The 17,115-nt window shown below is 42.1% G+C and overlaps 1 protein-coding gene across 9 annotated transcripts in view; it reads left to right on the forward strand.

Annotated features, from left to right (window-relative positions):
- Positions 1-1,653: 1,653 nt before the first annotated feature.
- The window catches only part of Prune2 (prune homolog 2 with BCH domain), a 266,156-nt gene continuing 250,694 nt past the window's right edge, over positions 1,654-17,115 (forward strand). For 7 of the 9 annotated variants that reach the window (XM_046459423.2, XM_058583991.1, XM_058583990.1 and 4 more), the window contains exon 1: positions 1,655-1,898. In XM_046459423.2, the coding sequence (XP_046315379.1) occupies positions 1,863-1,898 (36 nt within the window). In that variant the 5' untranslated portion in view covers positions 1,655-1,862. Of the gene's footprint in view, positions 1,899-17,115 lie in introns of all 9 variants that reach the window. The other 2 variants (XM_046459424.2, XM_058583989.1) reach the window with 1 other exon arrangement.

Genomic DNA, 17,115 nt, shown 5'->3' on the forward strand with positions numbered 1-17,115 from the left:
TGAATTTCTCTGAATAAGGAATAATTTGATCATGAGGGACATAGTTACACACGCATGTGCGGAGATATAGTCAGAAACACAGACTCAGAGATGGCAAAGAAACTCCGTCTTCCCATGTATACATTTATTTTCATGAACAAGTATTTATTGTTATATGTTGTATGTTGCCTGAACATTATGTCGTGTTAGGGATCCATCAATGAATGCAATAGGAAAGGTCTCAGCCTGGTGGAGAATAGAATTTATAGCAGAGTAGAAAATACAAATCTCAAAGTGTGGTACCTGGATCCTCACTATCAGCAAACTTTGGGAGGTTACTCCAGATGAAAATTCTCACACCTGGTAAGCCAGAGTATGAAGCATGGAATTCTGGGGAAGAGACATAGAAACCCATGTTTTAACAAGCCCTGTGAGTGATTCAGATATGTGCTTCAATGAGAACCAGAATCTCTCAACAGGATCATTTTTATATCAGATTGATGCTTCGACCTCACACCCAGAGATACTGATTTAATTGGACTGGGATAGAGCCCAGGTATGAGCATTTTTAAAGCCCCACATGATTATGATATGATTTTAATGACAGCCAGGCTTAAGACCACTTATTCATGCTGACACTTGACGCATAAGTTAGTCAGGCACTGGGGAGAGGGCAAGAAGGGTTGTTCAGGCAGATATGCAAAAAATCAAATGTAGGAGGGAGTTTGGTAAGGTTAATGAGTACACACAAAACTCCATGAGTTCAAATAGGTGCATAACTGCAAATTTAAGTATTTACCACAGTGCTTCTTAAACTTTAATGTACATAGACATGATATGAGGATCTCCTAGAAACACAGACTCTTATTTAGTAGGTTGGGGGTAGGGGACAGAATGGTTCTGCATTTCTAATGAGCTTGGTGATACTGATGTTACTGGTCTGCGGACCACACTTTGAGTAGCGAGGTTCTATTGCCTCAACCTTCCCTGGGCATAGGAGACAGTGGATAGGGACTGCAGGAGGATATATCTATGCATTAGCGCCAGGGCCAACATAAGGGCATCCAGTTGGAAAGAATGGCGGACATCCGTTGCTGATGGGCATATTTAGAGGGTAGGTAAAAAAGATGCAGCCTAGAACAACCTCCCCGCCTACACTTCTGATCATTACCCATCAAGGTCGTACTGCTTTTAGCTCAGCAGTACCTCCCCCGCGCCCTCCCCGCGCCAATCTAGCTGAGTGCATCCCCGGTCAGGCCAGCAGACCAGCTCATTAAGTGACCGCTGGAGCTCTCTGTACCGTGCCAGCCAGCCAGGGAGGCGCTGGCCGAGGACAGGCGCTCTCCTGGGGCCTTTCTCCCTCTTCCCACCTTCCCTCGCTGGCAGCGTGGTGCCTGCGGCAGAACCTCCCTCTGCAGCAGCCCCTTGCACTTGGCTCTTACTTCTGGGCGCTGTCCGTGGTTGCAGCATCTTTCGGCTCGCCACGTCAGGAGGCCGCGGTGGGGCCCTGCGATTGGCCGAGGAACCCCTCGCCATTCCCCAGCACCCCCCCGCCCCGGAGCACCGGCCCCTAGAGGCGCGTGCCAGCGAGCGTGCGGGGCGCGCCCTGGGGGCTCCCGGGCGGCACACCCACTTTCCTTATTAGGACTGAGTCCGTAGCCCAGAGCTGGCGGAGGGGCTCGGGGGTGGGGCGGGGAGCCCTGGGACGAAATAGCTCAGGGTGCAACCACAACCTGAGCGGCCTCCGAGAATCCGGAGGTAGCAGCCCGTAGCTGCGCCCCGGTGGACCACTTTCTGGAGACCCAGCTCATGTACCCGAGACCGAGGTCTTCATCTGCGTCCCCCTCCACAGGGTACCTCTGGTTCAAATCCCCAGCAAAGACATGGAAGAATTTTTGCAACGCGCCAAATCTAAACTGGTAAGTCAAGGGAGCCAGGTTGTGTGTGTGTGTGTGTGCGCGCGCGCGCGCTGATGGAAAGGAAAGGGTGTCGCAGCAGAGGAGGAAAAGACAACTTTGTCACTTAGTTGGCAGGGTGTTAGGGCTGTACTCCGCCTTCCCCCGCCCCCCGCCCCCAATCTCTGGAACGCTGGTTCTTAAAGTGATAAATCTGCCTCGACAGCCTTCCAACCACAGTCATATAAGTTATAGAACTGGCGGGGGTGTGTGTGACCCAGCTGAAGTGGGGGTCACATGTGTCCAGCTCTGGTACCTTTGGTCTGATGTTGGAAATTCAGCCAAAATCTGCAGTTTGCTCCTGAAGGATAGGGGATAAATGGGTGTGGTCCTCCTTGGAAAAAAAAAAAGAACCCAGTCTTGTGCAGATGCAGTATCTGTTGTTGAAAAACAAAGAACATAATTCCTGAGGACTGGTACTTCAGCTGGAAGTGGCAAAACCCTAGTGAGGAAGTCAGGAGATAATTAGGGAGGATTCTGCAAATGTTCAGTTTATCCTCAGAATAGTGCTTGCTCTGTGCAGCAATAAGGGATATCCTAGTGTATATCGTGTCCCTAATCTCTTTTCACATCTGTAAATTGGAGCCGAGGCAGAAAGGGGAGAGCCCCAACTGTTGCTGGCGATGTGAGGTTTGCAGACTATTGTTCTCCTGGGAGGAGACTAGCAGTTGGCCTGGTATGTTTTACTGTATTGCCAGCTAAACAATGACTGATAATTTCACTGTGTATGTTGACAATTGCTACACATTCTGGAACAACAGACTCTAATACTTTCCTAATTTCAAACTGTTTTGGTTCTTCAGCATAGCAGTCACAAACATAATAGAAATGTTTCTGTTTCACACTTAAAAAAAAAAAGCCTGTGCTTGTTTAGAAGCAATCTCTTTAATGAACAATGAAAGCACTTTTTATGGGCCTGGCATAGAAGGAAATGCATAATTTATGATGCCTTTAAACCATCATTGAAGCCAAACGTGAAGGTGACGTCTTTCTCTCAAGGCAGGATATTTGGGAGTTTATTACTGAAACTCATTTACTTTGGCAAAACAAAGGGAGTGTGGGAAGGGAGGGCCTGAAGATACCCAAACCTCCATTCCCAGCAGAGAGGAAAGTAGGATCCTTATAGCGATCTAAACTGTAAGTATCTTTAAAAGAATCATTAGTGTTGATTAGTACTTTATAATTACTTTGATTTTCTACCTTAAGCTTCCCAGAGAGTTAAATGTTTGTGGCTGTTTCAGTATTGAGAAGCTTTGTGACCATTTCTGTGTTTATTGACCTCCATATAGTTTTACTAGAGCAGGTGAGCAAAAATACTTATTGCAGAAACTCAGTAACTATTTTGCATCTCTGATGGCATTGGTACATGCTCTGTTCTTTACCAAATAATGGGCAAGAAATATTAACAAATTTAAGTGAATTTTGGCAGGTATGAGTGTGTGTGTGTGTGTGTGTGTGTGTGTAGGATGGAAATGAATGGTGATCAAGGATAATGCAGAGCTTTGCACTGCACCTGTGCTCTATTCCCATCACGTTTACTTTATCAATATTTTAACAGTAAGCATGTGTTTATTGTGGGGGCTGCTGCAAGCAAGAGGTTTGTCTCATTTCTGAAGAGCAATTGCTGGGATGGAAATTTCCCTATATCAGAGTAATCAGTTGAAAGTAATGTGTAATTTATTTACCGAATCCCTTCATTAGACGAGCAATTGCTCTACATCATTAAAAAAAAAAAAAAAGACAGGGAACAGAAGCTGTTGTTTGAAATTCTCTTACCAGTTTCCTGCATTGGCCAGAAGAACAATTAAGCTAATTTTATCTTTTCTTGGAATGGGTTCCTGGCCAGAAATTATATTCAGCCTTTGATGTTTTGCTACAGCAAAGGTGTTTTGGTCATATTTAGTCTCACATTTTTCTTGACAAGTTACATTTTTTTTTATAAAAATAAACCTTTTAAATGAAAAGTTTTAAATAAATTTTTACCTAATGCTCAATATTCAAATGTAGTAGTGATAACACTCTAGAGGATCAATAACCTTTTCCTTGGAGAAAAAAGTTTAGTCCATAATTATATAATTCATTTGTGGAACTTTATTCATAGAAAAAATGGTAGGATTTTTAAAAATTTGGCTAATCCTTGGAAAAGCATTTTAAGGAGAAGAAATTTATTGTGATGGTTTTTACACTTAAGCCTTATTAGAACCAGAATTAGAAGTTATGTATAAGTTGTTTTCCAAAATTAATTAATTAACTTATTTGTTATACATGAAAACAGAATGCATTTCAATTCGTAGTACACATATGGAACACAATTTTTCATGACTCTGTGTCCATTAGAAGTTAATATAGATTTTTCTCTGTTACCTAAAAAATGCCTAATTGCCAGCACCCTATATTTACTTGTTGCTTTGATATTCTATAGAAATGATATATGTCTTTTAATGATTTGAAATAAAGATCCTTCTGAAGTCCTAATATAACCTCATGATCATCTGGGCTTCCTACTTTCAATAGACAAAGGGAACTATAAATTGAAATGAACTATAAAATGCAAAATTATATCTATTGTCCATAGATATAATTTCTAATAATCAAAATTTTGGAGAAACTGTGTTCCTTTTTTCTGATGAGACATTTGATATCCATCTGTCTCCACATGAAGAGAAGCTTTCTGTTCTTGGCCAAGCCCTTGGATTGAACAGAAATCTTTGACGAGAAGGGGTGTGTTTGAATTTTTATTAGGAAGTGAGGGGTTAATTATTGTTAGAGTTGGGCAACCACTCTCTTAGTTCTGTTTTTTAGCCGAGTCTGGTTCTTAATTTGAGGCAGATTCAATGACATAATCCTGTCCTGTGCTCTTTTTCCCAAAATCTTCCCTTCCAAACTATATATGCTTCGTGGGGGAATGCTCAATATTTCTCAGAAGTGGCAGAAGTAAACCCTAAGTGTGGCCTAAGAGGGATCACCTCTGCCAGAGCTTGGATGCACCTCCAGCGGACCTGCTTCTGCCTGGTTAGGCAGGGGGTGGGTGGCTGGAGCCAATTCATGAAAACAAAACAAAAAATCTTTAGTTGAAGGTGGAGGGTAGTAGGGAAGGTAATTACTCTTTTCAAACACAGTATCCAGAAATGGCACCTTCTTGACAAATACAGAAAGACAGCTATGGAATTGACACACAATGACTGTTTGGGCAATAAAGAATAGAGCAAGCTGAGAACTCCGAGACGGGAATCACACGGTGATGCCTTTCAGCTGGGCTCACTCATCTGGTTATGAGAACCTGACTACTTTTCTGATCTGGATACTCATGGAAATGAGAGTGAAAACACATTTTCTTTTTCTCCTGCCAGTGCCCACCTGGTTTTTCCTGCACTGCTCATTCAGCATTGAAACAGGGGCAGAAATCAAATCATACAATTCCAGATCAATCTTTAAATATCAGCCTGGCTTTCCATTTTAGTTACACCATGGTAAGAGAAATTGAAGGGTTGGAGAGTGAGGAATTCCTGCCTTTGTCTCGGATTTGGAAAATGCCCTACAACTTCATAGCGTTCAGTTCAGAAAAGTGTTCAATTCAAGAACAAACTCATCGAAGTACATGGTTCAAGTTCTCTTGAACATTGGAGCAGGCTGGGAGGGGGAAGTGATGTAAATGAGAAATCATCTGGGGATGAATAGAGAGCCATGGGCAAACTGGTGGCTGAGTCTCCCTTAACACCCAGAAGCCACCACCTGATGCAATCCAAACAGCTGCTGAGGGTGGGGACCACTGGAGCCCACATACCTTCATGAGGCCTGCCTTGGAGGGGGCCTGTCAGCTGCTGCTGGAAGAATACAGCGGCATGCCAATGTCCCAGGAATGATTTTCAAAGAGAAAGTGAGGATAGAGTCACCACTGCAGGCCAGAGAATGCACCTGCCCTCAGCAGTGACAGCTGCAGATGAAGGGCTCATGTCTGCGTTGGGTGTTAGTCAATACCAGACTTCTAGAGGAGAAAAATTCTGGATGACCTAAATGTTTTCTGTGCTCTGTGGTCTGTGGGATAGGGATGAGAAAGCGCATCTAAAACTTGAAATGTACAACTGTATTAATACGAGTGGACACAACATAGGGGGTTTTTATGTTGAAAAAAAAAAGGAAGAAAGAAAATACTGCAGCATGTCTGCAGAATAATCACCTTGATCAGAAATTAAAGGAAATTATTCTTCCTGCGTCCTATATGGGAAGAAAGTGCATGTCAATACAAGGATGTTTTAAAAGTATCTTTTAAAGGACCACTGTGGTAAAGACTAGTAATGAGGAGAAGCTGGAGAATGGTTTCATCTGGGTTGCTGAGCTCTCCATAGTGAACATGGGTCCAGCTCCAGCCCCATTGCAAGCGAGGGCAGGTACTCTTGAGTCAGTGCCTCATGCCAGATCATTATGAGCAGAAACCTTGGGAGTCCAAAGCATTTCTGAGTATGGTGCCACCTGACTTAGCTGGTGGGGAACGGACCCTTGACTGCTGTAGTCCTGGAGTCCGCTCCATTTCTCACTGCCTTAGCATCCAGGCCAAAAGCTGGGGGTTGTCTATAAGTCTCAGTACTTTAAGAAAAGAACCAGACTGTTCCAGTATAAACAGACCTCAGAGTGGATTACTTTGTCTCCAAGGAGAAAAGACAGCAGTTTGGATCTTGGAGGACGTGAGATTAGCTGAGCAAGGGCACTCTTTAGTCTGTGATTTGGGGAATATTTAATGTCAACTAAGTAAAAAGCCGACAGCATTGGTATGACTTCTTTGCTTCTGTGTATCATTTTATTTGAGCAGATATTGGTATCATTTGGGGTATGGTGTACAAGTCTGGGGAGCACTTGCAAGCCAAGGTGGCTGCATGACAGAGACTTTATTCTTCCCTTATATCTACCCCTCCATGCTACCTCTTGAGCAGAATGAGGAAAGAATACCTAGGACTGGATGAGGGCTGCAAAAGAGGTGAGACCAGAGAGATAAAGGGCCTGATATAGCCTTGATCATTGTTTCTTCTTGAACCCTGGGATTATAGGAGAGTCATGGAGTTTATAGTCTTTTCTTGAAAGGAAACTAGGAAAGAGCAGGAATGTTGTATTCAGGAGGCAACATTCATGTGTACTCTGATATTAATGGTACACTCTGAATCTGTGCAGAGTATACAACCTGCACAGTCATAAATGGCTGCCCTGTCAGAGGTCATAAAATAGGCTACTCAGAATCTCTGGCATTGTCCCAAATCCCTTTCTTTCTGAGCCCTTGGACTTTGGACTTTGATCTTCAAGAAAAGGCAATCTTTCTTCCTGAGAGCTTTTATGAGGCTAATAGGGCTCTAGATGACCCTGAAAAATTAGACCCAGAAAGTCTGGGTTAGAAAACTCAGGCTGTTCACAGGTACTGTATTCCAAGCATCACTGAGCCAGCTGGGTAATTGCAGCAGCCAGCACACTGTTCTTCTGCAAACCATTCTCATGCAGCTACCAGGGAGCACAGGAAGCACTAAGCACTCAATATTGAAACCACTGTTCACAGCTCTCTTCCACTGCCTCTAAAACCACTTTGCATTGCTTCTAGAAGGATGGACAACACTCGTAGTATGACCCTGTTGTCCATTTCTGCTCACTTCTAAGTCAGATTTTAAGCAGTGGTTTTAGATCACTTATCTCAGTTTGTCATTATGTCCTTATGGGGCATATTTGACTAATGCCAATTCAGTGAGAGTAGGAATCAAGGTCTCTGTATGGTTCTGCTTCCCTAGTACAGTGCCTGAGCCTCTGTAAGAATTTGTAGAATGCATGGAGCCATGAAGCAAGAGTCTTTTTGAAATTATAGTGTCTAGAAAAATTGCATGTCTTTGGTTCCATGCATTTTGTGTTCTTGCTTGGGCTGCCAGGAAGTTCAAAGCTATGTTGGTGCTAATTTTCCTTAGTTTAGTATTTCTGAAATAATTTTTCTTTCTTTGTTTTTACCTCGTTGCACTTGTTTTTAAAATTTTTTGCTTTGATGTACATTTATATTTTATTATAAGTGGCTTATCTTTTGGCTATAGGTAAGAGCACATAAATACATTTTATAATAATGTATTTGATCTTGAATATATTTTGGCAACAGGTCTTGTCTAGTTCAGGGTTCATCTACTCATATTAGAGAATTAGCTCTTATAGTGATAAAGAATATCATGTGGAGGCTTCAAAACAAGTAGCCCAGGGTAAATGTCAGCACAGTCAAAAGCTTATCTGTCTTCTCATCCTTGATAATTGGAGCCACATGTTCCTACCTTAGAGCCCCAAAACCGGGAATCATGAGGTAGCCCATGGTAGAAGTCACCTTCCCTGAAACAGATTTTAAAAGATTTTCAGGGAACATGAGTTTAGTGTTTGGAAGAAGCTCAGGAGAGCCTTTGTTCTCCCCACTTCCTGTCTGCTGAATTGCAGGACAGGATGGTGGTTGACAGTGTGGGTTCTGGAGCCAGGTCTGATTTCAGATCCTGACTCAGCCTTTCCTTACTGGACACAAAATCTTGATTACTTGGGCCCCTGAGTCTTAGCTTCTTTGTCTGTAAGATGCAAACAATAATAGCATTCCTGTCCTCGGGATATTGCAGGTTGCATATACTGACAGAATAAGACCTCCATCTACAGTATTAAAATGCAAAAAAGACCACTGGTGGACAAAAGGGCCAGGGAGCTCTCTTCACAAGTCATAGAAACAAGGACAATTCTCAGCTCCCTTTAGTTTAACTGGAATTTATTGAATATCTGTCTTAGCCTTAGCTCTAGGAGATACTTTTTTTTTCTTTTAACTCTCACAATGGTCTTATGAGGTAGGGATTAGTCTTTTCTTTTTTTTCAGTTGAAGGAACTGAGACTCATCGAGGTAAGAGGTTTGCCCAAAATGCACAGCTGCCAGCCAGAAACAGAGCAGCATTTGCTCCCCAATCACCTGACTGCAATTCCAGGAGCCTCTCTTAGTCTCTCAGTGTTGGTTCCCACAGAGTCTCCTGCAACACTTAATTCTCTTTAAACTACAGGTGAACAACTTGGCAGGTTTATAGTAATGTTTGGGTGGTAAATTCATGAGACTACACCTAGGTCTTTCCCTTTGATCCAAGAGGGGTTCATTTCTCTGTGTTGCCTGTTTTATATGAAACCCTTGAACAATCAAATAATCAACCAATATTATTGAAAATATTTTATGGGAAGAATATTGGTGTTAGGCTGTTGAATAAATTGTGAGATTTTTCTCACTGTATGACCATTTGAAAGAAAAAGAAATGACCGATCAATTACTTGGATGATAGGGTATGTGACTAGTTTTCAGAGTAACCAGAAATATTGTGAGCATTTAGTAAATTTTTCATAAGAAGAATGCATTCAAAAAAGAGTTTAGCCTGGCATGGTGACACCTGCTTGTAATCCCAGCGTCTCAGGAGGCTGAGGCAGGAGGATCTTGAGTTCAAAGCCAGCCTCAGCAATGGCGAGGCACTAAGCAACTCAATGAGACCCTGTCTCTAAATAAAATACAAAATAGGGCTGAGGATGTGGCTCAGTGGTTGAGTGCTCCTAAGTTTAGTCCCTGGTACCAAAAAAAAAAAAAAAAGAAAGAAAGAAAAAATTAAGATAGCTTAAAAGTCAAGGTTGTTAGCACTTTTGGTTTCACAGTTTTCTTCATTGTTGCTACTCTCCTGTTGGAGTCCTTCAGGATTACTTTGATTGACTGATTGATTGATTGAATGTAAGATGGGGTGAATGCACCTCAGGGGACACAGCTGGGAAGGAGGAGACATGGGATCAGAACACAGCTCTCAATTGTGCAGAGCTGATTCTGGCTCTCAAGTCTAGTTTCACAGTGTCCCAGGAAACTATTGGCTCTGTTTAACACACATGTAGGAGTGAAGAAATGGGAGAAAGGAAAGAAGGCAGTTGGAGGCAGGAGGGATAGGAGAAAAAGGAGGGACCAGAGGATTCACAGGGCAAGCAAGTTTGAAGAGTGGTGAGGTCCATAAGAAAATCCAAAATTTAGGATGCGATGAGTTGTGAGGGCAACAGTTTCTATATCTGAGCTCACTTCTCCGGCAACAGAAGTCCACCCAGAGTCATTTGAAAATAGGGAATTAGGCAAAGGCAGCTCTCCTTCAGGCACCTAGAACTGATTATTGAAACCCCATCAATATGTTTCTCACAGAAAAATCCCCCACACTCTTATCTTGCAGGTTATTCGTGAGATAATATCTGAAAATTATTCTGAGCAATACCAGGAACACAGCAAAGATAAACAAATGCCAGTTACCATTATTGGTGTTATTATTTCAAATGTACTTTGCCACAATATTCCCAAAGTTGCTTTTCTCAGAAGCAGATGATAGAAATGGAGGTGTAGTTGCTGCTAACTTGTGGGAGAATTGCACAAACAAAACCAAAATCAAATAGGCCCTGGAAAAAGCAGATGGACCCCCAACAAGTGCCTCTGCGTTTGTTGTAGTGTACATAGTGCTAGATATCTGTGCAGCTCCGGGTGACACACCATCATTGACTCCAAGTATGTGTTTCATGTTCATAGTAATTGCCCTGAATAAATGAGAAAAAGGATTGTTTAAGGTGTGGCATGTGAGCGATTGCAGAAAAAATTCTAGCACAGATAATTAAAATAGAAACAAGGAGAAAAGAAATAAGAACTGGTGTTCTTTTAACCTTTGGGTTGTTTGGCGAGGCCTCTTGTGCCTTATTCTTGAGTGAAGCCAGGTATGTCATGTTTCATAACAAGTGATCGTGAGTCAGGATGGAGGAGGATGACGGTGCTAAAAATACTAGCCTGATGTGTGGTGGCATAAATAGGCCTCGACATGTACAAGATGTGCACACCCCGCTCCCCACTCCCATCCTGAGTCAAGAACTAATTTGGTTCTGGACTCCAGAAGAGCTGTAGCAATGACCACAGGTATGAAAAATAAGGTCCCCAAGAAAAATATCAGGAAGCGGGGTGGACTGCAAGGAAAAACAGAAAAGAAAAGGAAAGAGATCTTTTGTCAATTAACAAAGAAGTACAAAAAGAGAAACATTCGTGCTGGGTTTTTGTGCTCCAAAGAGGGTGGAAGTGGAATTTTCACCCTTCATGTCCACGTGTTTTGCTCCTCTCTGCATTCTACATACATATTTTCTGTAGCAAGTGGTCAGAGGTTCTGACCAGACCAGCACCCAGCTCTGAGAAGACAGAAATGTCACAGCAGGTGGACAGATCAGCTGTTCATAGCCACAGGCACGTCTGAGAAAACAGAACAAGGGCCCAGCGGCTCCCCTAGGGAAGCAGGATCCCTGGTCTCCTCTCTGGAGCAAGGGGCCATATCTCTCTTCATTTCCCATTCTCCATCCTTCACACTTCCATCTTTCCCCTGCTCCTTAGCAAGCTGATGTGATTTGTGTGCTACATCCCTTGGGAACACAGGGTAAGATTATTTCACTCTTTGTTGGTTATGACAAAAACAGACTTCGAGGGTCATTTCCTTTTGGAGAGCTGTATTCTTGCTGAAAAAAGAAAGCGGTCTTTCAACTGTTTCTCGTGGATCAATACAAGTCTAAACTTTGATTCAGGTTTTCATCTTTTAAGTGTTTACCAACATCTTTCTGCAATATATTTGTGTGTGTGTGTGTGTGTATTTCTTTAGATTGTAGGCAAACCACAAGCAAGGTCTTAGGAAATGCATATAGCTCATAGAAAAAGATAAATAAGAGGGAAATATCTTATTTTCTAGCTGAATATTTCTTCAGTCATTTTATTGTGAGTCTGCTTTGTAAGACTCTAAGCATGAGGCAAAGAAATTTTGTGGCTCTGTAACTGATCGTGTGCTTGCCATTTGGCTGACACCCCTGGACTGTGGCCTGAAGTGCCATTACTCCTGGATCCAGCCTCTAGAAAATTCCAGACATACACTCCCTGTGGTGGATGCAAAGCCAAATGCCATCCCAGAACTGGTTTTTAAAACATTTTGAAAAATTTATTATCCTTCCAAATCATTAGGTCAGTTTGAACCTTGTGGGGGAAAAATATATTTCTCATTTCTATGGAATTATTTTATACCAAAAATAGCCTTCTGACCAAGCCTGACATCTCTATAAAAACCAATTCTTTTAGAAAGGGTTTCACATGCTAACATTTATGTAGACTACTTTGATGAATCTTGTAAACACTGAGCCATACATTCCTACTGGCCCCTTTGTTGGTATTCTGCTCTCAGCAAGATGGATATTCAGCTGCCTTGATTGCTATGTGTCCTACTGGACACTCCCTGACCCTTCACTTCAGGGAATGATGTGGAATCCAGCCGTCAGGATTCCTCAGGTTTAAATACAACATTCTATTGCTGTCATCTTTTATTTATGCTCTCTTGCGGCATAACTGTTAGTTTTGTTAAGAATTCCAGAAGCACAGACCTTTACATTTGCAACTATTATAGAATCATAGAACTTTAACATTGAAACAGATAACTTTAGCCTTTGTCTCGACTTCCTTTATTGTGTTGCAGGTTTGGTTTCTTTAAAAATAATGAATGTACACTAAACCAAATCTGGAAAATAGAGGACAGCTGAAAAACTACCCATAAACAGAAAAATAAGAATTAAAGATAAAAATTGTCCACCTTCATTGAGACATGACTGTTGATAAGGTTTGAGCAAGTACTTTTTTTTAGTCTTTCTTCTCTGTGCAGAAGTTTTAAAAGAAGATGTTCATACATTTTCCTATTTTATTTGACATTTTCCTATGTTATTATATAGCATTCAGGATCAACATCTTAAATAATAGAATACAGTTTAGTAAAGGTGACTTACTAGGATTAAACATTCTGTTTGTCCTTTTTATTATTATTAACTATAGCATAATAAATATCTTTGTATATAAAATATTTTACTCTGTTTTAGAATCACTTTTCAAATATGTAATTATTGGGACAAAAACTTAAGCTTTGACTTTTTGATAAATAATTCCAAATTGACCTTTGGATGGAATTCCCCAAATTTCAAAACTGAGAGAGATTTAGAAAGGGTAACTAGGCCCATAGTACATCACAACAGAGCCAAACATAGGTGCCAGGTCTCTTGAAACCTAGGTCTATGCTATTGACAAATTTGAGAAGCTATACAGTATATCAGGGATCTAGTATGCTGATTTTGTAAATCATGGATCTGAGCAAGTAAACTGGAGCTTGCTCAATTAAGTCTTGGCTGCTAAATCAAGAAAATCAACACAAAATGTGCTGTGCCAGTTACAGCTCTGCTGCTTGAAACCCTGAGGTAGAATTTGACTAGGGCAGTCACTTTTCTTCTTTTCTCTGTCTTTTTCAGCTATTTCAAACAGACTGAGCTTCATGGGGTAACAAGCTAGTGGCTGTGACATAGTTAGCCGTCCACATGTATAGTGTCATCGTCAAATGTCACCTCAATCATCTGCCATCTTGTAACATTTCCATCTTACTCTACTAGTTTTAGTCACTGGGATCCTGAGTGCATTGTCATCAAGCACAGTTGGCCCACTGTATCTCTGGATCACACAACTGTGGATTCGACTATCCTCAGATCAACAGTTTAAAAAAACCTGCATCTGTACCTACTTGTACAGACTTTTTTCCTGGTCATTATTCCATAAACAATGAAATAGAACAGCTACTTATATAGCATTTAGTGTGTAGGTATTATAAGTAATCTAGAGACAATTTAAAGAATGTAGGAGGATGTCATAAGTTGTATGCAAATGCATACCATTTTATAGAAAGGACTTGAGCATCTGTGGAATTCATCATTAAGAGTTCCCTGGAGATATTGTGGGCTGACTACAGTTGGTGGTGATTTGAAACACAGTATCACACTTTGTATTTTCTCTCACCTTCATTTCATTTGATCACACTCACGTAGGGCTCATGTTGTTATCTTTTTGTCACAGATGAGAATAAGACCAGAGAGCTAAGATCTAGCTTTATCCAAGGACACACAGCCAGTTAATTTAACAAGAGAGCTGGGCATAGAATCTGTGTCTTTTGATTCCCAAGCATCTTTGGGAACAAAAAATTGGTCCATGCTTTGGAGATAATTGGAAGTTCTTATTGAGAGTTCAGTAGTTTGTATTCTCCTGCATAAAACAGTGGAGGAGGAGACTATCTTGTGGTGAACTCCATGCATGCCACAGTTGGGTTTTCCTCTGTGCAAGTGGACACAAGCCTGTTCTGAGTTTCATGTGATGGACTCTGATGTACAGTTTGCAAGTGTGAGATTAATGAATGTGTCATTGGTGGAAACAAGCTGGGCACCCTAGGCTCAAGAGAACCTGTGCCATGGGTAATGGGAAGACAGCTCCAGAGAGGCAGGTCACTGTGGGAACCTGTGAGCGTTATCTGACATACCTGTAATGAGCAACATGGATGTCACTTACGTTGATTCAGCTCGGATTTCCATGTGGGAAAAGAAGTTTAAATGCCTGTTAACACAAGCCGTTTTGCTTACAGAGGAAGTGTGATTCCACCAAATTTTCTTTCTCTCTTTATTCCAAGACCCCTCCCTGACTATTTCTTTATTTGGATCATATGAATTAACTGCCTCAAAGCCTGAATGAATCCTACATGGATGCAATAGGGAGACATTTATTTATTTATTTTTAATAGCCATAGCATGGCAGAGGTATAGGATTGTTCATTCAAGATGTGCAAAGATGAAGATGCATCAGAGACTTTGACCTGTCCATGGAAGTGATGAGTTCCCTGTGATTGCCTTTAAACCTTTCTGGGGGTGGGGGAGAATGTGCTGCAGACAGAACCCAGGGCTTCATGTATGATTAGCATATACTCTACCACTGAGCTACAACCCCAGACCCCTCAATCTTTTTTTAAGAACTTGATTAATTCACATTGGTGGGGGGGGGGAAAGGAAATATTTAAACACAATTGAAAAAAAAATTTAGGGAGGTGGAATTCAAGGTTAGTCTAGGTGTGACCCGCTGAATTAGTGGAAATTTTAGATTTATAGTTGCCCCAATGCCTTACATGATTTTCTTTTAGATAATTCTTATTATCTAATGGGATGATTTGTACACAGTATGGTAATTCCTTTACAGATGCCATGTTAAGAGGCTTTAAAATATTCTGAAGGAAATATGCTTGGGAAGATGTTTTTTATAAGTGTTGGGTGGGAGTGGAAATCACAGACTCTGAGAGACTCTGCAGTGTAGCTGTTAAATCATGCACATCTGTTAAATAATTAGCTTGCTGTGGGGCAGGAGGTTCTGGAAGTAAATCCTCGTGTGTCAAAACTCCTAGCTGTGGAGCTCCTTTCTAAATACATTTCAGCTTTTTAAAAAGACAGGAGCAACCAAATTAAGCTAATGTTTTGCCATGCCCAGTATCACTTGCTAGCTCTTTTCTCCTGCCCTGGTTGCCTCAGACTGACTTCATCCCACATCTCATCCCTGCCACTCACCCCTCAGCAAAACCTGCTCCTTGTCAGCAAGCAAAAGTTAGCATCTAACCCTGCAGCTTCTTATGTGATTTCTTTTCTCCTTGACCACAGTCCTCTGAGACAGGCATCATTATGCCCAGTTTCCAGAGGGGAAATGGGGCTCAGAGACATCAAGTAGCTCGCTCTAGCACACATAATTAATGAATTTTGGAGCTCAGATTCTAGAATGCTGTGCCTAAGAATCTTAGCTTATATGTCCATCTCAACACATTCCAGGGACATAATAAACTAATTTCAGGATGAGTGGTCATTCCAGAAGCACCACTGAAACTTTCATGAGGGTGGGAGTCATCCAGAGACTGTAAAGCACATTCTGATTCAATACAGATTCTGGACCTGCGATTCTATCAAGCTCCCAAGTGATGCTGGTTCCACTGCCGCGCCCCCCCCCCCCCCCCGCAGGACACAATTTGAGGATCTAGAACATGGATTTGCCAGGAGACGATGTTCATGTCCCCTTTCAAGGTGCATGAGAATTTGCAGGCTTCACAGCTAGGAGAAATGCAGTACTTCCCCAGGAGGTGTTGACTCACTGCAGTCACACTGCAGAGAGAGGCCTGAGGTACCAGGATGTTAAAATCTAAGCCAGAGGAACAAATCTTATAGCTATCCTATTTCAGGTAAGAGAAGAATTGGTTTGGGAAGAAAAAGGATCTGCAGTTACAACATACAGAATCCATCAGCCACTGGTTCTACTTACCCATAAGTTAGGCTCTGGACTAAAACAAGTTTCTAAAGTGTGTTGAACTTCATGTTCCTTATTCTCGCTCATACAAAACACATGGTCTTGTGGCTTCATGGGGCCTGGCAGCCATGGAGGGGACCTAAATATGTGATCAGGTTTAGGGAGAAGTGGGAGCAGAGGACTCCAGGGCTGGCCGCCTTGTGGGAAATGGAGGGCTCTTGGCGGTGTTCTTGGGATGAGCCTGGGCGCAAGACCACATCAGTGGCAGTTCCACAGGACTTGCTACTGGAAACACAGGTTTGGATGGAGCTCTCGGAACTGTTCACAGTTTCCTCAGCAGGGTTTGGCCTCTCCTTATCTACAGTAGGTTTTCTCCATCTTTCAGGCAGTGCTTTTGTCATCTGGATGGTTATCTGCTCCTGGGCTCCTGTCCCATCCTCCCTATTGTCCTGGTGCCTGTTTGTACATGATGCAGTGTTATTTATGGTGTTCCTTTATTATTCATGTCCTCCTTCCTATGTTGATGGCTTCTGCTCAGTCACTCTGCTGCTCTGATGTGTTCTTCCTTCACACTTCGTTTCCTATAGGCCCTTTGTGCTTTCCTGTTCCTTTTCCCTCAACATAGAATTTTGTTTCTCTTAACACAGTGGGAGCTCAGAGTGGCTTGTGGAACCTCCTGTAGTTTGGTGACCAGCAGACATTTTGCAGCTTTTCAGGATCATTTCAGGTACCTCTAGGTATCAATCTGCTTTCACTGGGTTATGCTGTGGTAGCAGAGATCCCCAGTGTTGGTGGCTGTCAACTGCTCCGGTTACAAGTTGCTGAAAGTCAGCTGTGGCTCCAAGTGCCACCTGCATTCTGGAATTCGAGCTAAAGGAGCAATATAGACATGGGCTATGCTGCTCCATGGCAGGAGCATGTAAGAGAGCTGGGAGGGTCTGGCAATGGTTCTTACAGCTTTTTCTCAGACTAGAAGGAGCCATTTCCATGGGC

This window comes from Marmota monax, unplaced genomic scaffold (genome assembly GCF_021218885.2).
Source record: "Marmota monax isolate L192 unplaced genomic scaffold, Marmota_monax_Labrador192_F-V1.1 WCK01_AAM20220418_F8-fsc00059, whole genome shotgun sequence".
In the NCBI taxonomy this organism is placed as follows: domain Eukaryota; kingdom Metazoa; phylum Chordata; class Mammalia; order Rodentia; family Sciuridae; genus Marmota; species Marmota monax.